At 41.4% G+C, this 23,797-nt stretch overlaps 1 protein-coding gene and 1 long non-coding RNA gene across 3 annotated transcripts in view; one reads left to right on the top strand and one right to left on the bottom strand.

Annotated features, from left to right (window-relative positions):
• Positions 1–2,085: 2,085 nt before the first annotated feature.
• On the top strand, positions 2,086–14,724 carry LOC140541950 (uncharacterized). 2 transcript variants are annotated; one of them, XR_011977967.1, is made up of 5 exons: positions 2,086–2,130; positions 3,105–3,889; positions 5,330–5,378; positions 13,181–13,249; positions 13,686–14,724. It is a non-coding gene; the product is annotated as an uncharacterized lncRNA (long non-coding RNA). The 2 variants fall into 2 exon arrangements; XR_011977966.1 differs by lacking the exon at positions 5,330–5,378.
• A 4,143-nt stretch (positions 14,725–18,867) lies between these two features.
• The window catches only part of setbp1 (SET binding protein 1), a 60,942-nt gene continuing 56,012 nt past the window's right edge, over positions 18,868–23,797 (bottom strand). Inside the window, exon 4 of the mRNA XM_072665185.1 lies at positions 18,868–23,472. Coding sequence (XP_072521286.1) covers positions 22,973–23,472 — 500 coding nt within the window. The 3' untranslated portion in view covers positions 18,868–22,972. The remainder of the gene's footprint in view (positions 23,473–23,797) is intronic.

Genomic DNA, 23,797 nt, shown 5'->3' with positions numbered 1-23,797 from the left:
CCCCTCTCTACATCAACGGCTCTGCAGTTTTCACTGTGGAGTCATGCAAGTTCCTGGGCATCACCAAATCCAGGGACCTGAAATGGGAAAGGAACACAGTCTCCATCTCCAAGAAAGCACAGCGAAGAATGTTTTACCTGAGACAGCTCAAGAAATTCAACCTGCCGCAGACCCTGATGATCCAGTTCTACACAGCGATCGTCGAGTCCGTCCTTACATCATCCTTAACCATCTGGTTTGGTTTCTCCTTCTCTCAAGAGCGAGCCAAACTACAGCGCATCATTGGGACAGCAGAGAGGATCACTGGATGCAATCTGCCAGCGCTTCAGGAGATCTACACCAGCAGGGCAAGGAAGTGTGCTGGCAAAATGACAGCTGACCCCTCTCATGCTGGACATCACCTCCTCCAGACACTCCACTCTGGTAAAAGACTCAAAACCATCAAAACCAGCACAGCCAGCACAGCACGGCATGCTAACAGCTTTTTCCCCAGAGCTCCAGTGGACACCTTACACCCTAATCTGTAAACCTAATCTATAACTGAACTGAGCTTCTACATTTCACTCAACCAAACTGGATTTAACTGCCACACAGTACTGATACATCACATGCACAGCATTTTCATTATGATTATTTGCACAGCTGTACAGATGTTAATTTTCTGTAAATGTTTATATTATTATAACTGTACATAATAGCTTGTGTATAGATGTCTACTCAGGCTACATGTGGATATGCAGTATTCATTCCTGTACGAGTACAGATTTCTGATTACAGATTTTTATATTTTTTACGGGTCCTTATTACTTTTAGTAGTATGTATTGTTTAGTGTATTTTCTCTCTTAGTGTAATACTTGTTAACAGTCTGTGTGTTAGTTTTATGCCATACTTGTGTTGCTCTCACCAAGTAAAATTGGAACTGGAAATTTTTTTTTTTATATTATTCTATTTAGATGATACTGTTCACCGTATCTCTCCGAAGAGCAGGAGTTTAATTCACAATTAACGCACAATTAAATTGACAAAATTGTCATGTATGTGCTGCTCTATGCAACAGCTGTGATTACCTGGGCAGTACCAGGGGTGCGCTGAAAGCGAGTGTTGTGATCAGTGGCTCAGTTCATCAGTAGTCAACATCATATCTGAAAGGGATCAGCTGTCCCATTTCCCCAATTACTGCTCCTTCTTTCCATTCCTCCTGCTACTCTGCTCCCCTCGCTTCCTCCACCTTCTTCTGGGGGAGGAGAGGAGCAGTAGGAAAGGAGGAGGAGGAGAGGAGGAGTAGCAAAAGTTTCTGGACACAGCCTCAGTCTCTCCATCTACTCTAAAACACCTCCGTGACTAACTAGTACCAGTCTTCACCAGCATCTTCAACAGGTCACTGGAACTCTGCTGTGTTCCAGCCTGCTCCATACATACTTGTGTTGCTCTCACCAAGTCAAATTCCTTGTATGTGAAATAAAGAGGTTCTGGATTCTGATTTCGGCGCATTTGCTGACTTGGTCATTCCAGTTGCAAGCTCAGTGCAGGCAGGTTTGCTGTGTTCATACAGAACAGAATAGCCTTAGCCTGTATAAGCCTGTATAACCTTAGTTTGGGAGCTCTTTGGTACCCTTTTGACAGTTTTGATCATTTGGGGTTTATTTAGTTTTTTGCTTCTATAATTATTAATGGGCTAATCTAGTTTTTTATTTATATTTTTTAGCCTAGTGTAACTGCAGGAAAGTGTCCTGTGAAAACCAAGCACACATTTATATCATTTTGAATACTTAAGAAAAAGGATTGAACCTTACCATAAAATCATATTCTCTTATAGTCTTATAGTCCATAGTGTCCAATATTCATCCAGTAGAAAATTTTTGGAAATATAAATACTGTGTGAGAAAATTGTGATGGAATTTAATAAGTAATAATTATAACATTTATAAAATGGCATCTTAATTATTATTTTAAAAATAGTAAAAAAATAAATAAATAAAAATAATAATAATAAAATGGTGTCGTTGATAATTGCAGTAGCTCTGTAGTGGCGGAGTCCTCGGGGTGGCGCTGTGTGGTGAACGCTGCAGGCTGGATGGTTGCTAAGGAAGTGGGGGAAAAGCAGTTTGCTGTGACACGAGGAGCTGCAGGTAATGAGCGACTGTGTGTTTTAAATGATTCACTGTATAAACAACAGTGTAGCAGGTCTTTCAGAGCTGTAGTGCACTGCTGCACCCGGAGATCTGGCTGTATGTGTTAAGAACGCTGCCGTTACCTAAAGACAGAGCCCGGCTTTAGCCTGTTAGCTGCGGCGCTTACAGCAGTGTTGTTAGCCAGCCAGCTAGCGGTTACCGTTAGCCGGTGGACTTGGTAGGAACTAACTGAGACTTGTTGCTGCATTTCTGTCCGCATTGGTGTTCAGAATAATCATACTTTATATCCGTAAAAACGCCCAGCATATTTATCTCCTGTTTTTAATACGTACTATAAAAAAATAACTACCTTGTTAGCACTAGGTAGCTAGCTAGATAGCTAACTAGTACTAGGTAGCCTTGTGTTAGCTTGTGTTAGCTTGTGTTAGCTTGTGTTAGCTGGTGTTGACTCCACTGAAGCCGCAAATTACAGCTACTAAAGACCAGTTTTCTTTTAAAAATCACTTACAAACGAATTAACACGTCTGGCTAGATCTGTTAGCAAGCCAATGATGATAATGCTATTTTTAAGAGCTTTTAATGAGCTGGAAAACCCAAATTGTCCCCTGTGTCTGTTCAGTTTGCATTTGTTAATGAGGCTCGTGGATGTAAAAGTTAACTAGCTAGCTACTTAAAAATGCAACCAAATGTTGTACACATGCTTGGTCATGAGTCATTTAGGGGCTGTATAATCATTATAACAGATGGTTATAGAAATAACACGAGTACAGTTACAAGCTAAACCTGCTCGACAACATGGGCATCATTATGAACTTTCAGCTTTATCTCAGTTTAGCGAGTATATCAGTATAAATGATATAGTAACGAAGTAGTATAGTATACTAAACATCAAGCAAAACAGTCTGGTAGTACTGTATAGAAAATGGACTAATTAAAGCTCTGAATTGAATGCTGTGTCATTGACATTTCAGGCTATGAACATATGAGGGCCACCATGGTGCGTGTTTGCATCTGAAAACTCTGATAGCAGGATGCTTGTCCCATTCCAACTTGAAGATGAACCTGAAGTTGAGTCAGAACAACCACCCAGCAGCAAGACCAGTTTTACAATAGAAGAGAGTGATGGAATCAACACCGAGCTCAGAGGTACCAAGAAGTTGAGTGAAGGTTTCCAAATCTCTCAGGATGAGCGGATCCAGGAGACGAGCTTTAGTCCTTACCAGCCTCATCCACCCTTCCTGCCCAAGTCCTGGCAAATGAAGCAGAAACATCTCTTTTGGGGAAAAAAGACAAGGAGGAGAAGGCTGCGGAGCAGTCAGAAGAGTCTCACTGACCCTCTACGGACTCCCCTAGGGAAGACGCAACACTTGTGCAGTGCAGCGCTTTGGGTTTAAAGAATGGACAGATCTCTGGGGGAATTGACTTTGATCGGCAGCAAAGGAGTCCCCATCATTTTGGGATCAATGTAGTAGCCTCCCAGAGGCAGACAAACATCCTTCCAGGCAGAGTCGTCTGGTCAAGCAGCATGCAGAAATGTCCAGAATCATCCTGTCGCCCCTGCAGCCCACGGGAGCATGTCTTTAAGGACCACTAACAAGGGATTTTTTTGGAGTAAGGGAAAAGGGGCCTGCCGGAGAGGCTGCACAGGAACTTCAGTGACAGCTGTGACAGTCCTCTGTCACTGACCTCTGTCAAACTCCATGAAGTCCAACTTCAGAGCACTGAACCCAATCCTACCTCAGGATGTGAGGAACAGGTAGAACCTGTTCATTCATTTGGCTTCTTATTTTTCTGTGTTTGTTTTAGGTTATCTGCACTGTTGCAGGTTTTGTGAGGCTTAGCCGTGTATTTGACTCCTTTTTACTTCCGGGTTCGTCTCTGCTAGCTTAGATGTCATGGTGGTATTTAAATGATCCATGTTTTTAACCATACAGTTGCTGCCTGTTGTTATGACTAAGCAACCTACCCTGTATGTAATGTGATGTGACGTGATGTGATGTAATCTGTGTAGTAGTGTTAATGTTTTTTTTTTTGGGGGGGTGTCTGTTCCAGGAATAATGCATCTGTGTTTGTGGTTTTGTTTAGTCCTAGTCTGTTGGCATTTATCCACCCCTTTTAATGCTTGTTAGTCAGTCAGTTAATTACAATTACAGAACAGGGTCTATCTATACTGGAATATGCTGCATGAACACTATATATATATATATATATATATATATATAATGAATGCACATTATGCATGAACACACATATACATATATATATACACACATATATGAATGCACAGTAGTGGTACAGAATGTAACTATAGTGTAATATACTGCATGAACACTTATATATGAATGTACAGTATGCATGAACACATATATACACATATATGAATGCACAGTAGTGGTACAGTATGTAACTATAGTGTAATATACTGCATGAACACACATAGCTAGGTAGACAGACATATGAATGCACAGTAGTGGTACAGAATGTAACTATATACTGCATGAACACATATATATAGTAGTGTAACATCAACACACACATACACAGTGCGTATAGATATATGAGCGCACAGTAGTGGTACAGAATGTAACTATAGTGTGATATGCCGCATGAACACACATAGATAGATGAACGCACAGTAGTGGTACAGAATGTAACTATATACGGCATGAACACACATATATATATATAGTAGTGTAACATCAACACACATATATATATACACAGTGTGTATAGATATATGAGCGTACAGTAGTGGTACAGAATGTAACTATAGTGTGATATGCTGCATGAACACACATAGATAGATGAACGCACAGTAGTGGTACAGAATGTAACTATATACGGCATGAACACACACATATATATATATATATATAGTAGTGTAACATCAACACATATATACAGTGTGTATAGATATATGAACGCCCAGTATGTAACTATAGTGTAGTATGCTGCATGAACACTTATGTATATATACACAGTATGCACAGTAGTGTTAGTATATACAGTGTGTGAATGAGAGGGAGGGGGGGGGGGGGTGGGGGTAGAGGGGGAGGGGAGGGAGGGGGAGGGATGGACAGACAGGGGGAGACAGACAGACACAGAGGGAGACACACAAATATGTAGGCGGTTGTTTTAATTTTTTTTTTTTTTTTTTTTTTTTTTGAATTTCGACTCCCTCTCCCTCCCCTTGCAGTGAAGCTACGCACGCAGGGAGGGAGCGAGAGTGCCATCTATCTTCCCAGGTGAGAGCCGGTCCAATTGTGAGCTCTTTGGGCCTCAGCTGCCGATGGCTAGCAGCATCACTGGGATTCGAACCAGTGATCCTCTTATCTTAGTGACACCACCTTAGTCCGCTGGACCACTCGGGATCCGCAGGTCTTGAGTATTTGAATTGGGTTAATCTGTTTTTGGTGTGAACAAATCACTAGTTTTTCTTTCAGCTTTAAAATAAGCAGCTTTTATGCAGGCATGTCCCCTATACTGGGTATCGAACCAGTAATCTTCTGATCATAGGGACACCACCTTAGTCCGCTGGACCACTCGGGATCCGCAGGTCTTGAGTATTTGAATTGGGTTAATCTGTTTTTGGTGTGAACAAATCACTAGTTTTTCTTTCAGCTTTAAAATAAGCAGCTTTTATGCAGGCACGTCCCCTATACTTGGTATCGAACCAGTAATCTTCTGATCATAGGGACACCACCTTAGACCGCTGGACCACTCGGGATCCACATGTCTTGAGCATTTGAATTGAGTTAATCTGTTTTTGGTGTGAACAAATCACTAGTATTTCTTTCTGCTTTAAAATGATCGATCTTTTAGTGCTGGCATAGGCAAGGCCCCTATACTGGGTATCGAACCAGTGATCCTCTGATCATAAGGACAGCGCCTTAGTCCGCTGGACCACTCGGGGTCCGCAGGTTTGGCGTTTGGTGTTTTTTGTAAACAATTCACTAGCTTTTGTGGCAGCTTTAAAATAAGCTGCTTTTTCAGTGCTGGCACAGGCACTATACTGGGTTTTGAACCAGTGATCCTCTGATCATAGGGACACCACCTTACACCACTGGACCACTCGGGATCCACAGGTCTTGAGTATTTGAATTGAGTTAATCTGTTTTTGGTGTGAACAAATCACTAGTTTTTCTTTCAGCTTTAAAAAAAAGCAGTTTTTATGCAGGCATGTCCCCTATACTGGGTATCGAACCAGTGATCTTCTGATCATAGGGACACCACCTTAGACCGCTGGACCACTCGGGATCCACAGGTCTTGAGTGTTTGAATTGAGTTAATCTGTTTCTGGTGTAAACAAATCACTAGTTTTTCTTTCTGCTTTAAAATAAGATGTTTTTATGCAGGCATGGCCCCTATACTGGGTATCGAACCAGTAATCTTCTGATCATAGGGACACCACCTTAGACCGCTGGACCACTCGGGATCCACAGGTCTTGAGTATTTGAATTGAGTTAATCTGTTTTTGGTGTGAACAAATCACTAGTATTTCTTTCTGCTTTAAAATGATCGATCTTTTAGTGCTGGCATAGGCATGGCCCCTATACTGGGTATCGAACCAGTGATCCTCTGATCATAAGGACAGCGCCTTAGTCCGCTGGACCACTCGGGGTCCGCAGGTTTGGCGTTTGGTGTTTTTTGTAAACAATTCACTAGCTTTTGTGGCAGCTTTAAAATAAGCTGCTTTTTCAGTGCTGGCACAGGCACTATACTGGGTTTTGAACCAGTGATCCTCTGATCATAGGGACACCACCTTACACCACTGGACCACTCGGGATCCACAGGTCTTGAGTATTTGAATTGAGTTAATCTGTTTTTGGTGTGAACAAATCACTAGTTTTTCTTTCAGCTTTAAAAAAAAGCAGTTTTTATGCAGGCATGTCCCCTATACTGGGTATCGAACCAGTGATCTTCTGATCATAGGGACACCACCTTAGACCGCTGGACCACTCGGGATCCACAGGTCTTGAGTGTTTGAATTGAGTTAATCTGTTTCTGGTGTAAACAAATCACTAGTTTTTCTTTCTGCTTTAAAATAAGATGTTTTTATGCAGGCATGGCCCCTATACTGGGTATCGAACCAGTAATCTTCTGATCATAGGGACACCACCTTAGACCGCTGGACCACTCGGGATCCACAGGTCTTGAGTATTTGAATTGAGTTAATCTGTTTTTGGTGTGAACAAATCACTAGTATTTCTTTCTGCTTTAAAATGATCGATCTTTTAGTGCTGGCATAGGCATGGCCCCTATACCGGGTATCGAACCAGTGATCCTCTGATCATAAGGACAGCGCCTTAGTCCGCTGGACCACTCGGGGTCAGCAGGTTTGAAGTTTGGTGTTTTTTGTAAACAATTCACTAGCTTTTGTGGCAGCTTTAAAATAAGCTGTTTTTTCAGTGCTGGCACAGGCACTATACTGGGTTTTGAACCAGTGATCCTCTGATCATAGGGACAGCGCCTTTATCCTCTGGACCACTCGGGATCTACAGGTTTTGAGTGTTTGAATTGAGTTAATCTGTTTTTGGTGTGAACAAATCACTAGTTTTTCTTTCAGCTTTAAAAAAAAGCAGTTTTTATGCAGGCATGTCCCCTATACTGGGTATCGAACCAGTAATCTTCTGATCATAGTGACACCACCTTAGACCGCTGGACCACTCGGGATCCGTAGGTTTGGTGTTTGGTGTTTTTTGTAAACAATTCACTAGCTTTTGTGGCAGCTTTAAAATAAACTGTTTTTTCAGTGCTGGCACAGGTACTATACTGGGTTTTGAACGAGTGATCCTCTGATCATAGGGACAGCGCCTGTATCCTCTGGACCACTCAGGATCTACAGGTTTTGAGTGTTTGAATTGAGTTAATCTGTTTTTGGTGTGAACAAATCACTAGTTTTTCTTTCAGCTTTAAAATAAGATGTTTTTATGCAGGCATGGCCCCTATACTGGGTATCGAACCAGTAATCTTCTGATCATAGTGACACCACCTTAGTCCGCTGGACCACTCGGGATCCACAGGTCTTGAGCATTTGAATTGAGTTAATCTGTTTCTGGTGTAAACAAATCACTTGTTTTTCTTTCAGCTTTAAAATAAGCAGTTTTTATGCGGGCATGGCCCCTATACTGGGTATCGAACCAGTGATCCTCTATTCATAAGGACAGCGCCTTAGTCCGCTGGACCACTTGGGATCCACAGGTCTTGTGCATTTGAATTGAGTTAATCTGTTTTTGGTGTGAACAAATCACTAGTTTTTCTTTCAGCTTTAAAATAAGCTAGCTTTTAGTGCTGGCATAGGCATGGCCCCTATGCTGGGTATCGAACCAGTGATCCTCTGATCACAAAGACAGCGCCTTAGTCCGCTGGACCACTCAGGAAAGACAGGTTTTTAAGTTTTGCATTGAGTTAATCTGTTTCTGGTGTAAACAATTCACTAGTTTTTCTTTCAGCTTTAAAATAAGATGTTTTTATGCAGGCATGGCCCCTATACTGGGTATCGAACCAGTAATCCTCTGATCACAAGGACAGTGTGTCAGCTTTAAAATAAGCTGTTTTTTTCAGTGCTGGCACAGCCCTTATACTGGGTTTTGAACCAGTGATCCTCTGACCGTAGGGACAGCACCTTTATCCTCTGGACCACTCGGGACAGACAGGTTTTGAAGTTTTGCATTGAGTTAATCTGTTTTTGGTGTGAACAAATCACTTGTTTTTCTTTCAGCTTTAAAAAAAGCAGTTTTTATGCAGGCATGGCCCCTATACTGGGTATCAAACCAGTAATCTTCTGATCATAGGGACACCACCTTAGACCGCTAGACCATTTGGGATCCACAGGTCTTGAGTATTTGAATTGAGTTAATCTGTTTTTGGTGTGAACAAATCACTAGTTGTTTTTTCTGCTTTAAAATAAGCTAACTTTTAGTGCTGGCATAGGCATGGCCCCTATTCTGGGTATCGAACCAGTGATCCTCTGATCACAAAGACAGCGCCTTAGTCCGCTGGACCACTCTGGAAAGACAGATTTTTAAGTTTTGCATTGAGTTAATCTGTTTCTGGTGTAAACAATTCACTAGTTTTTCTTTCAGCTTTAAAATAAGCTAGCTTTTAGTGCTGGCATAGGCATGGCCCCTATACTGGGTATCGAACCAGTAATCTTCTGATCATAGGGACACCACCTTACACCGCTGGACCACTCGGGATCCACAGGTCTTGAGCATTTGAATTGAGTTAATCTGTTTTTGGTGTGAACAAATCACTAGTATTTCTTTCTGCTTTAAAATGATCGATCTTTTAGTGCTGGCATAGGCATGGCCCCTATACCGGGTATCGAACCAGTGATCCTCTGATCATAAGGACAGCGCCTTAGTCCGCTGGACCACTCGGGGTCAGCAGGTTTGGCGTTTGGTGTTTTTTGTAAACAATTCACTAGCTTTTGTGGCAGCTTTAAAATAAGCTGTTTTTTCAGTGCTGGCACAGGCACTATACTGGGTTTTGAACCAGTGATCCTTTGATCATAGGGACAGCACCTTTATCCTCTGGACCACTCGGGATCTACAGGTTTTGAGTGTTTGAATTGAGTTAATCTGTTTTTGGTGTGAACAAATCACTAGTTTTTCTTTCAGTTTTAAAAATAAGCTAGCTTTTAGTGCTGGCATAGGCATGGCCCCTATACTGGGTATCGAACCAGTAATCTTCTGATCATAGGGACACCACCTTACACCGCTGGACCACTCGGGATCCACAGGTCTTGAGTATTTGAATTGAGTTAATCTGTTTTTGGTGTGAACAAATCACTAGTTTTTCTTTCAGCTTTAAAAAAAAGCAGTTTTTATGCAGGCATGTCCCCTATACTGGGTATCGAACCAGTGATCCTCCGATCACAAAGACAGCACCTTAGTCCGCTGGACCACTCGGGAAAGACTGGTTTTGAAGTTTTGCATTGAGTTAATCTGTTTCTGGTGTAAACAATTCACTAGTTTTTCTTTCAGCTTTAAAATAAGATGTTTTTATGCAGGCATGGCCCCTATACTGGGTATCGAACCAGTAATCTTCTGATCATAGTGACACCACCTTAGTCCGCTGGACCACTCGGGATCCGCAGGCTCGGTGTTTGGTGTTTTTTGTAAACAATTCACTAGCTTTTGTGGCAGCTTTAAAATAAGCTGTTTTTTCAGTGCTGGCACAGGCACTATACTGGGTTTTGAACCAGTGATCCTCTGACCGTAGGGACAGCACCTTTATCCTCTGGACCACTCGGGACAGACAGGTTTTGAAGTTTTGCATTGAGTTAATCTGTTTTTGGTGTGAACAAATCACTTGTTTTTCTTTCAGCTTTAAAAAAAGCAGTTTTTATGCAGGCATGGCCCCTATACTGGGTATCGAACCAGTAATCCTCTGATCACAAGGACAGTGTGTCAGCTTTAAAATAAGCTGTTTTTTTCAGTGCTGGCACAGCCCTTATACTGGGTTTTGAACCAGTGATCCTCTGACCGTAGGGACAGCACCTTTATCCTCTGGACCACTCGGGACAGACAGGTTTTGAAGTTTTGCATTGAGTTAATCTGTTTTTGGTGTGAACAAATCACTTGTTTTTCTTTCAGCTTTAAAAAAAAGCAGTTTTTATGCAGGCATGTCCCCTATACTGGGTATCAAACCAGTAATCTTCTGATCATAGGGACACCACCTTAGACCGCTGGACCATTTGGGATCCACAGGTCTTGAGCATTTGAATTGAGTTAATCTGTTTTTGGTGTGAACAAATCACTAGTTGTTTTTTCTGCTTTAAAATAAGCTAACTTTTAGTGCTGGCATAGGCATGGCCCCTATTCTGGGTATCGAACCAGTGATCCTCTGATCACAAAGACAGCGCCTTAGTCCGCTGGACCACTCAGGAAAGACAGATTTTTAAGTTTTGCATTGAGTTAATCTGTTTCTGGTGTAAACAATTCACTAGTTTTTCTTTCAGCTTTAAAATAAGATGTTTTTATGCAGGCATGGCCCCTATACTGGGTATCGAACCAGTAATCTTCTGATCATAGTGACACCACCTTAGTCCGCTGGACCACTCGGGATCCGCAGGTTTGGTGTTTGGTGTTTTTTGTAAACAATTCACTAGCTTTTGTGGCAGCTTTAAAATAAGCTGTTTTTTCAGTGCTGGCACAGGTACTATACTGGGTTTTGAACCAGTGATCCTCTGATCATAGGGACAGCGCCTGTATCCTCTGGACCACTCAGGATCTACAGGTTTTGAGTGTTTGAATTGAGTTAATCTGTTTTTGGTGTGAACAAATCACTAGTTGTTTTTTCAGCTTTAAAATAAGCTAGCTTTTAGTGCTGGCATAGGCATGGCCCCTATGCTGGGTATCGAACCAGTGATCCTCTGATCACAAGGACAGTGTGTCAGCTTTAAAATAAGCTGCTTTTTTCAGTGCTGGCATAGCCCCTATACTGGGTTTTGAACCAGTGATCCTCTGACCGTAGGGACAGGGCCTTTATCCTCTGGACCACTCGGGACAGACAGGTTTTGAAATTTTGCATTGAGTTAATCTGTTTCTGGTGTAAACAAATCACTTGTTTTTCTTTCAGCTTTAAAATAATCAGTTTTTATGCAGGCATGTCCTCTATACTGGGTATCGAACCAGTAATCTTCTGATCATAGGGACACCACCTTAGTCCGCTGGACCACTCGGGATCCACAGGTCTTGAGTATTTGAATTGAGTTAATCTGTTTTTGGTGTGAACAAATCACTAGTATTTCTTTCTGCTTTAAATTGATCGATCTTTTAGTGCTGGCATAGGCATGGCCCCTATACTGGGTATCGAACCAGTGATCCTCTGATCATAAGGACAGCGCCTTAGTCCGCTGGACCACTCGAGGTCAGCAGGTTTGGCGTTTGGTGTTTTTTGTAAACAATTCACTAGCTTTTGTGGCAGCTTTAAAATAAGCTGTTTTTTCAGTGCTGGCACAGGCACTATACTGGGTTTTGAATCAGTGATCCTCTGATCATAGGGACAGCGCCTTTATCCTCTGGACCACTCGGGATCTACAGGTTTTGAAGTTTTGCATTGAGTTAATCGCTTTCTGGTGTAAACAATTCGCTAGTTTTTCTTTCAGCTTTAAAATAAGCCATCGTCTTACGCAGGCATGGCCCCTTTTCTGAGTATCGAACCAGTGATCTTCTGATCACAAGGACAGCGCCTTAGTCTGCTGGACCACTCTGGTTCTACAGGTTTTGGTGTTTTGCAATCTGTTGTTGGTTTCAGCTTTTAAATAAGCTGTTGTCAGTTCTGGCATGGTCCGTGTAATGGGTATTGAATCAGTGATCTTCTGATCATAAGTGCATTGCCTTAGTCTGCTGGATCACCCGTGGTCCCCAGAGTATGAATTTTGCCATTGTGTATTTAGTGCTGGCTTAGATCGCTTAATTTAAAATTAGATTCGAAAGGATTCAACAATGACTTGGATATCATGTGCCAGTAAATGGCGCTTTCTGAGTGAGTGGGAACGAAATGAGAGGTGAAGATGGAGGAGGTGGGGCGGAGTGTAAATAGATGTTGGGGGGGGGGGGTGATTTGCCGATATTTCTTCGTCCTGGAGTGATTTTGTTTCCTGTCAGGGGTTGATGAAATATTTGCATATGAATGAGACTCTTGTAGGCCTCTGTGTTCAAGCCGAGTGGTTTAGACTGTGATTAATCATGTTACTCTTGGAGTGGTGCGCTGAGTTCGTTTGGGTCCGAGTTGAGTATCAAAAATCCATTCGGGAAAAAGTGTATTTAACAAGTCTTACGCAGCTAAACCTTTCTGACTTGGCTAACGCCTACTGTTATGAATGTTGGCGTCAGAATGTAATAGGGAATTTTGGGGATTGTTGTTGAGAGAGTCTATCAAGCAGAATTCCATTACATGCATCTGATAAATATTTCAATGAATTACATAACAGTTTTATAATATTACATAATAAAACAATTACATACTCCATACAGCTGAAAGTATTTAATAACAAGTGTAAAAATCTAGTTTGTTTTATCTTGAAATAATGACACAGGGCCTCAAGAAGAACTCATTGAAGCAGCAGCTGATACATGCTGGGTTCTGAGGGCATCGGGGGCAAAAGGTCAGTGTTTTCATTTGAATGTAATTGGAGCCATTACTACATTTGCATACGTTCTCATCAGTGAGGAAAAGCAGGATGACAAATGACAGGAAGATTTAAGGAAGATTGTTTATTGAGGCAAAACGTACCTAATGTGACCACTAAGTTCAGCATGAATACATTGTACCTTCCACTAACTGGAGGACCACCAAGTGATGGACCACCTACTGATGCAATGCAGCATTCCAGTATTTATGTGTATATATAAATATATATGTATTACAGTAGTAAACCCAGCGTTTCTGAGTAGTCTACAGCTAGTCTATGCTAAAAAATGTAGCCTGATTTATTTTTATTTTAAAATGACAGAAGGAACTGTGTTCCTGTGTTTAATCTCTATGTTTCAAATCGCTCCTTTGAAAAAACAGAGGTGCCACTCTCTCTGCTCCTCTGCCAGGTCTAAGGATGTCTCTGCCTGCTTCAAGGCCAGCAATGCCGGCTGTCCCTATTCCTGTCCCTGTGCCAGTGGTGCCCGCCGCCTCCGCTTTGTTCCTGTTCCCATGTCTTGTCCAGTCTCTGTCTGTGCCCAGTGTTCAGCCTCCCTGCCTTGTGTCCAGTCTCGTGTCCAGTCTCCTGTTGTCCTCAGTCAGTCTCTTTTCTTTATAGTAGATTCTGAATCATTTAATAGATACTCAATCATTTAATAGATACTGAATTCTTTATAATAGATATAATTGGTTTATTTATTCCTTGTTTTTTTTGTTAGTTTCCCAGTGTTTGTTTTGTTCTCCAGTTTACATCTCTTTTTGCTTTGTTTTGTGTTAATAATGGTTTTGTGCATTTACGTCTACCTTCAAGCTCTGTAAAGTGACAGAAGACCAGACCACAAAAAATGGACATAGCAGATAATTCCTGGGCCAGATGTGCAAGAAGACGGACTCCCCTTCCTGCCCCCAACTCCAGTGCCAGTGATGCCAGCTGCTTCTGCTCCTGTCTCAGCAGTGGCATTTGCCCCAGCTCCAGTGTTTGTGATGCCAGCTGCCTGTTCCTGCTCCGGCATCTGCACCTGCTTCAAGGCCAGTGATGCCAGCCATCTCTGTTACTGCTCCAATGCCAGAGGTGCCTGCCGTCTCTGCCCCTGTGCCGGATCCAAGGATATCTGTGCCTGCTTCAAGGCCAGCTATGCCGGCTGTTTCTATTCTTGTCCCTGTGCCAGGTTTTTTGTTTGTTTTTTGTTTCCGCCCTACCCCGACCTTGTCATTAGTGTTCCCACCTGTGCCTCCTCTGTAGCCCCACCCTCTTGTTAGTCTTTGTAGAAGTAGTCCCTTTGTTCCAGTGTTTGCTTGTCTGGTCTTGGTCATGTTCATGGTATGGGAGCTGGGCCTGTGTATTCCTTGTCGGTTTGTTTCTTTTGTTAGTTTCCCAGTGTCTGTTTTTGTTCTCCAGTTTATGTCTCTTTGGGTCCTGTTTTGTGTTAATTAAAGTACCTGTATTTATGTCCGCCTCTACCATCAAGCTCCATGCTTCCATACTCTATACAGGATACTAAAACATTAATAGTAGATACTGCACCATTTGTATTAGCTACTGAATCAATTATAAATACCAAATCATTTATAGTACATACTGCAGCATGTATAGTACATACTAGATCATTAATAGTTGATACTGCAGCATCTATAGTGAATGACTATTAAAGGTAGATACTGAAGGTTTTATAGTATATACTACATTTTCTGTAGTGCACACTAATTGATTTATAGTACGTACTACATTTTTGATAGTGCATACTTATTGATTTATGGTATAACATTCTTTATAGTGCATACTAATTGATTTATAGTACATACATTATTTCTAGTGCATACTAGTTGATTTATAGTATATACTACATTCTTAGTCGTGCATACTATTTGATTAATAGTATATACTACATTCTTTGTAGTGCATACTAATTGATTTATAGTATATACAGCACTTCATAGTGCATACCAATTGTTTTATAGTACATATTACATTATTTCTAGTGCTTACTAATTGATTTATAGTATATACTACATTCTTTGTAGTGCATACTAATAGATTTATAGTACATACTACATTCTTAGTCATGCATACTAATTGATTTAGTATATACTACACTTTATAGTGCATACCAATTGATTTATAGTATATACATACTGAATAATTCATTGTATATACTGAATCATGTGAAGTAGATACCGCACCATTTATGGTAAATAATACTTCTACTGTAGCTATATTAAAAATAATAAAATATTTACAATCATTTATAGTAGATACTGAATAATTCATAGATATTACTGACTAACAGGTCTGAAAATCAAAACCTTTTAACAGGTTAAACATTCAGCTCTTCTGCAGTACAGAAGTACAAAAGAGTTTGAAATATCATCTAAGCGGTTTAAGCGGTTTCTGACGTCACTGATCTGGGTCTGATATCATCGTGCACCTCGAAATATTAGGCTGCTGGATCTTTCTCAGCCCAGCATGGTACTGGCATGGTGGCAAAAATATCCAGCCAGGAGTTGATAGTTACCTCTGATAACCTCAAGTTATGCATAGCAGCAGATGGGCTACAGCCTCTAGCCGTTGGCCTTTCCCTGCAGGCCAGGAAACACTGTTGGATGGTTTCACCACATCCTTAAAGTGGGAAAATCATCCACTGAACTCAGACATTGGTTTGGCATCTGTCTGGACAAAATTCAGACGTGTAAAGAGCTTGTGTTGTTTTTGCTAAGTGATCAACCCACACAGGCAAGTGCCTGGCAAGCTGCTCTGCCATTTGAAGGAAACAGCAGTGAGGAGCTCTACAGTGTTGTGAGGCTAAATAGCATAGGTTTTGCGTCAGTGATGGTAATATGAGATGCCGTGATACTGGCTGTTTGCAGTGCAAGAGAGAGTGCGCAACATCTCTCTCTGTGTTTGCTGTTCACATGTCAAAGCTTGCTGTAGGCATTTCCCAGTGTCCCCGAAGAACCCAATCATTTCTTAATATTGTGCATCTGCTCATAATAACCAATATAATCCCCATATAGGAATAAAAGTGCGATGCTTAAACAGATGAGTCACAGCAATGGGGTTCAGTCGCACAGTTATCCATCTTTTAGCCTCATTCTCCCCCTTTTTATCTGTAGATTCTCTGAATCGAGGTGTGTGGTTTTGACCCCGTTTTTGCTACAGACTGCGAAGCTCACAGCCGCAGTATCTTAAGACGCCCCAGCTTGTCTGTCTGCCTCCCTTAATTTTATGCATTCACCAGATTGAGTTGAGACATTTTATACGAGCCAAGCGCTGCACCAGAATATTTGGGCAGTTCACCCAGCTGCCATGGCAACAGGAATTTTACAGAGAGGCACAAGCCTATGGTGAGGCACTTTTCACTTTGCCTCCACCAACCAATGGCTGGGACGCGGTCCAATCCATTTATCTCTCCCATGCAGTGTTCGAGTAATACAATGAGGGGGAGTGCGTGAGGCGCAGACCTCGATGAGTGGGGATTCCCTCCACTACATTGTTCACCAGCACAAATTGCACTGACGGAAGGCAGCCGTGCAGGGTGAAATGGCAGAGTAAGGCTTCAGCTGTATTTGCATTTCAGCGTAGTCACATCCTGAGCATACTACTTTTCACCCGTTTCAGGCTGGAAATCAGACAATGGTGCTAAGGAGGTCTAGTACACCTACTTTTCAGGCAAAAGTCAAAATAGCAGGTCATTAAGAGATGCTACTTTTCTAGACTTTAAATTTACAGGCTTGTTCAATTCTGATCTGATTCTATTTCCCTTTTCTTACTACCTAAATACTTAAAACTGGCAGCAGAACAGAAATCTTAGTAAATCAGAGAACTGTATGTAATGCTGCTCAGCTGTAGCTAACTATGCCTACTAGCTAACACAGGTAGTGACTGATAAACTCATGGGCGCGCATTAGAAACAACTAGCAGACACTCGACTATTCTCACAGCAGCTAATCGCAACGAGCCGATTCTCAGTGTTTAGCTAAATGTTGGGGAGCACCACATATCAGGGTACATGCTAACACCATCACACCCCTGCGATCTTGACTCAGACACGGGAGTTTCCAGACACTCTTGCCAAACGCTGTGGTTTTACCAAAAAGAATGTGCAGAGTGCACGTGTGGCATGATATGACTATAATTCTCTCTGAAAAAGAGATTTTAGAAGCATGGCCAGGAATGAAATCAGATCCAGTGTTCCTTAAAGCTTGACTAAAGACATACCGTCAATATCTGCAGGTCTCCTGCTCTCTCAGCACATTTGAAAAATGCAGGTTAGGGGGCTGATCATTTTCTACCACCTATGTGGCTGCAGCAACCAGTGCGAGTGTCTGCTACTTCTGTAACTCCGCCTCAATTGATGATGTAATAGGGAAGGTTTTTTTTCATCCATGTAATAGAAAAAAAAATCCTCACTCTTACATCATCAATTAAGATGGAGTTAAAGACACAGCAGAACTGAATTTTCAACCTCTAGGTGGCGCACACACAGGTTTAAAACAGCAAGTGTTAAATTTAGCAGCATAAAATGGCTTTTGAAGCACAAATCAACCAAACACTTTTAACCAAAGTTAAGCATGTCTGTAAAATGTAGGAAAATGATGGTTGTTACTGACAAATTATTCAGTTAACTTGCACTTAAAAAACAAAACAAACAAACCCTGCTATTTTTAACTGAAGTAATATATAGAATAAACAGAAAGAACACTCCATGCAAGTGTGCTAATTCAGGCTTGACAAAATCAGATCAGATTCATTATTTTAGGCCTGTACTCTATAATACCCATCAGTACCAATGTGTCATCTGCTACGGGTCGGCAGTATGACCATATTTTATGGAATCATGACATATTTTGTCAGCATTATGCAAAATATGCGACAATACATGCTAAAATATGCAAATAAAAATTAAATTGGGTTGAAAAAATAGAATAGGTATCACTGTACTCAGTATAGGAGAGTATTTGGATAGGTCTTTAAAATCTAAAGTATACAGTAGTGAATTCTACATCTCAGATCTACACATTCCAACGTTTTTATGCCATTTACAAGCACCGAAAACCCAAAATCCACCCATATGAAATGAAACACAACTTGACTAACACTTTGTATGAACATCTAATACTGACTGATACTGTATTTGTGATTTCAGGGCCCAGGTGGCCCAGCGGACTTCCCTCCTGGCGCATTGCTTGCCCGGTGATGTTCCATCGGCTGAGAGGCTTGACTGCGCACTAGTCGAATGGGGCCTGTTGGTCCGACCACACTAGTGTCCGGAGCATTGCGTGCCATGGGGGAGGAAGAGTATGTATGGGTTGGGTAATTGATGGTCCAAATTGGGGAGAAAATAGGTGACAAATCTGGAAAAAAAACATCAAAACTAACAAAAACTCCACTATACTCAGTATAGGTGAGTATATGGATAGCAGCAACTATTAGTAAATTTTGTCTGACAAAATAACACAGTATGATTAAGCAAATGTCTTAAAATATCGTGGTAGACTGTTTTAACCGTATCACCCAGCCCCATCTTCTCCACAGCTGACCCCAGATAAATGAACAACCGAGTACTGCATTAAAAAAAGACTCAAGATTCAAACTTTCGATAAATTCTTTTTAATTTTTTTTGCACAATGAATGACATGAACAAGATCAAGTGTATTTAAGTGCTCAATACTGCACTGAGATGGTTGCACAAAAAAAGAAGAGCTTAAAAGAGAAACAATAATAATAATTATAATAATAATAATAAAAAAAAATCCCTACAAGATCATGAACGGCAAATATGACCAAACACATGCGAGCTTAAATGTATGTACATATGTACAGTGCAGTATACGTATCTTTTAAATGTGTATACACAGGTACACAAAAAACATGAGGGTGTATACCTACATACATTTTATGTACAATGCATATGCTTGCGTATCTCAATATTTATTCTTTCCTATATATGTCCATTATTTGCTTTTTTCTTGTTTTTTTTTAATATTCATACAATTTACAAAAATGCTTTATGAATTAAAAACCAGTTCTTAAAAAAACTTATCAAACAATGTATAAGATCTCCAAATTGAAATTCCGTATTCGACGTCTGGAAAATTTGTGTGCATACAATCAATCAGGGCATGCAGGTTCAGAAAACCTCAAAGTATTATCAAAAATGGTCAAAGTACCTATAAAAACCAAAATACGCTGACTTTTTAGTTCACGTTGTGCCCTTGTTCAGTACATCCCCCTTCCGCTAATACTTCATCTGCACTGGAATTTCTTCAATAGCTTAAGAATCTGATTTGTGATGCTGCTGATAACATTTGGATGGAACTGACATTCTCTTTAGTGAAATCACAGACTGAATAAACCTTTGTGGACCATATTTACAGGACGCACAACAGCATGTAATGAGTCACTATCATTGTTTAAGAGCCAGAATCTAAGAAAGGAAAAAATGAAGAAGAAGAAGAAGGAAAAAAAACACTACATTTTAACTTCACAAGGCACCATTTTATCAGCTGGTAGAGAAAAATATATCTGGTGTTTCTCTTTTTAAAACATCAGAAGCCAAAAAATATGAGCTGCCAAACACCTTGCCATCAACACCTCCTTTGATCGATCGAAGATCTACGGTACCACTTAGGAATACTGCTACTGTATACAATTTGGTTTCAACTGTAAGATTGACTGTCCATTTGCTGTCCATTCCCAGCCATTCTATTCTAGTAATGGCTGTCTTTATTTTTTGGCAATGTCTCCAGGTGCTCTGCAAGTGCCAGTCCTAAACAGAGACATGCTGAAATGTCCAATTTAGTGCCACAGGCTGAGGGACACAGCTGCCAGCCAATACAGACCATTTCTCTTGGCTCTAACGCACCGTAAAGCATTGTCGGATTTAACGGTCTACTATCAAAAAGTAATCATTTAAAGGCACGCAGGCTGTGAGCTGCGGCCCGTTCCATATTTCTGACGGATTCTTAGCCAGTTCTGAGTCGAGTGAGCACAGTTAGTGCACTGGACAGTCGTTTGTTGACGGACAGGCGTTTCTAGTATTTACAGGGGTTCGTTTGTTGAATTTAACACAATGATTAAGGCTCAGCTGCGTAGTGGCTGATTTTTTCCTGCCCTATGCAGTGATAAGAATTGCAGTAGAACTAATGATAGTCATTTGAATGAAAAAAAAAAAAGAAATGAAAGAAAAAAAAACAACCCAGATTATTACAGATTAATAAATCTGATTGTTTCATTTGAAACGTTCAACAATAAAGACCTCTTTGTCAAATGGGCCGAACCAAGAGAGAAAGCTTATAAAAGTAGTCACTCTTCAAAAAGTAATTCCATGTCTGTCAATTTTGCAGGCATAACCTGATGCATAGTAAACAAGAATGTACTACATGTCCTCATAACAACCCTAAAGTGGTGCTATAGCGAACAGCGGACGCTGTGGGCCTATTTTGAATTGTCGCAAGCACAGTTTGGTCTTGTTTAAGATTAGTACGATTACTGCTCCACCTCAACACTATGGTACACTACACTGTGAGATTCCGATTCCTACACTATATGGACAAAAGTATTGGGACACCTGCTCATTCATTGTTTCGTCCAAAATCAAAGGTATTAAAAACACAGAGTTTATCCTGGTTTTGTTGGAGTCACTGTCTCTTTTGGAGAATTGCTGTTAAAATCAGCAAGCTCAAGGTGTTGAATGACCACCCCCCCCTAGCTCATCCCAACTCCCCTGAAAGTATGGGATGGAGCATCATCCATCATTCCAGTAAACACAGTTCCACTGTGCCTCATTCCTTAGGCGTTCACTGAAATGTGCAGGACTGGGAAACACTGGTCCTAGAGGTTGATGTTTATCTGCTCCAGAGAGTCCTGTTCTATCTGTGTCCGCAATGGGGCAACTATAAGTAGCTGAATGCATTAATCAGAAGGGGTGTCCACAAACATTTGGACATATAGTGTAGAATTATGGTTCTAGTAAGACCAATCAGTCCCATTTCTTTTTGTTGCGCAAGTGCGCCTAAACAACGACAGCTCTAATGACCAGGAGAGACAGCAGGCATATGTACATTCATGACCATGTATGTATATGTAGAATCTCTGTATGCTCCATGTTTGAAGCTCTAGGATTTCTTGCCATTCATCGCTCCCGGTACCTGAAATGTTATGGACTTATTGACAACATAAGGCACATATATGAAGCAACTGAGAAAATAAACCACGAAATGAAGAGCTTTCTGCATCACGACCAGCTGAATGTACATTTCTAAAAGAGCTTAGAACAACTGTACTACATTTTAAAGATGTATTTCCGGTATTTTCCTAGGCAGCTTTCCGTACGGTATACAGTAGTGAATTCTACACCTCCACACATTCCAATGTTTTTATGCCATTTACAAGCACAGAAAACCCAAAATCCACCCATAAGAAATGAGACACAACTTGACTGAAACTTTGGTTGTATGAACATCTAATACTGACAAGTATATCAACATATTATTATTATTATTATTACTTTATTAGTAAGAGCAGGCACATTCTCAAATAGACTCTGGGAAAGGCAACTCAGTTACTCTGGGTCTGTCTTCTTTTTCCAAGTAACTGACAGAGAACTCGCTCAGCTGATATTACTAAAATAGTTTCCAGATATGGTTGGTTATTGAAACAAAAATAATCACTGCGACACTGTGTAGTACTTCATCTGCAAGGAGAAGGAGACGGAGAAGGATTAAGTGCTGTGTTGGTTTCAAATGCAAGAATAGAATTGTTTCCATTTACAACACGATGAGCGGAGTACGTCTACAGCTCTACAGGTTTCGGAAAGGTTTGACTTTACACTCTGTTGTCTGTCGTCTAATACAATCCTTCGATCTGTGATGAGTCCACTTCGTTATGGTTTGATTAATAAATACTGTATGTTTTTTTTTGTTTTTTTGTCCATTTGAACACAAGCTTTTTTTTGTATGTCACATCTATTTCTAGTATTTGGTTAAAAACATTATTTGAATATTGTACAGTTTTCTATTTGATATGATGACAGTACAGGTAACTCTAAAATACTTTCACTTTGAAATGTCTGTAGAATACGTTCCTATGTACAATCAAACTATAGCCATCGAGGACAGTTTTAAGAAGGGTCTCGTTCAAGGGTATTGCCGTTTAGTTCATGCCCGGAACAAACCTGAGCGCAGGCAAGCGTATATTTGTGTATATGTGTTTGTGTACGTGTATACATACGTGTACGTCTAGGGCTTACGGTCGACCAATTTCATCACACTGGTCTTTACCTTAAGTACTGTGCTTTGACTTGAGAAAAATTGAGAAAAAAAAGGCAAAGAAACCCCAAAAAGTGCACAGTACTATAGTAAAAGTTCATTTACACTTGCTGGTAAGATCATGGCTGTAGCCATAGTTTCAACATCCTTTGAGTTATCGGCTTTGGGAGAATAAAAGCTCAATGTCAAGCAACAATGTTCTCCATGAGAGAGAGGGAGAGGGGGGGGGAGACCAAAAATAATAATAAAAAAGATCTGGGTGACGGCATATACAAAATGAAAGAAGTGGGGCACTTTAGACCACATTCATCATCAGAATCCTCAGAGAATGCCCATGAAGAGTAGCTCAGCTGTCAAAGCGAAAGCCTAGAAATGCTCAGAAGGTGGGGAGTGCAAGTCGAACTCACAGTGCACTGTTCACTGATGCTCTCTAATGATCTGGCTCCTCCCTCCTGCTCCCTCTGCCCTTCCGCGCCGGCCGCTCCGGCTGGTCCTCGGGCTGAGCTTTGGGCCAGTGCTTGGACCCATGCGGAGCTTGCGGCTTGGGCTGCGCCCGGGCTTGGTGGACCACCGCCTCGATGGCGTCCGTGATGGAGTCGTGGTTGGAGAACTCCAGCTGGGCGGGCACCAGGCCGTTGTGGAGGCTCCTCTTGCTGGGAAGGTCCACGCATTTCTCCAGCACGGGCATCTGAGCCAGGAAGCCCTCGTCGGCGGGCAGCGGCTGCTTCCTGGGCCTCCCCCTGCGCCGCTTCACCACGTTGTTGCCCGTCTTGGCCTGCCGCTGGAGCCGCTTGACCTTCAGGATCTTGTTGACGTGGTCCAGGCTTCGCTTGCTGGTGAGGATCTTGGAGAAGGTGTGCACCTTCCGCACCTCACAGTGCATCTCCTCCAGCTCTTTCTGCTTGAACCGTTTCTTGTAGGAGCCCAGGTCTGTATGATGAAGAGAAGAGAAGCACAACAAACACAAGGGTTGGTGAACGCTTTCTAAATACATAAAGTGATGATAACCAGCTGATATCGCTTTGATCTCATGTTCGGCAATCTCAACAATCTCAAATAGGTCGCAAGCTTAATGTGAGCTGTATACAGGAAAACTGAACAGGACAATGTGATCCTGTACTGACTGATGCAGTTGTCAACAGTGTCAACTGTTTAATACCCATCCACACGACTACAGACTATATATCCCATTACAACAAAAGCCTCCAAACTGCCGCTTCATCACCAGCCTCCATCTAAACGAGCAGGGTCAAAG

The sequence above is a fragment of the Salminus brasiliensis genome, chromosome 20, assembly GCF_030463535.1.
Source record: "Salminus brasiliensis chromosome 20, fSalBra1.hap2, whole genome shotgun sequence".
Taxonomy (NCBI): Eukaryota; Metazoa; Chordata; class Actinopteri; order Characiformes; family Bryconidae; genus Salminus; species Salminus brasiliensis.
Note: the sequence above shows the minus strand (reverse complement) of the source record. Positions and strands in the feature narration are given on the sequence as shown.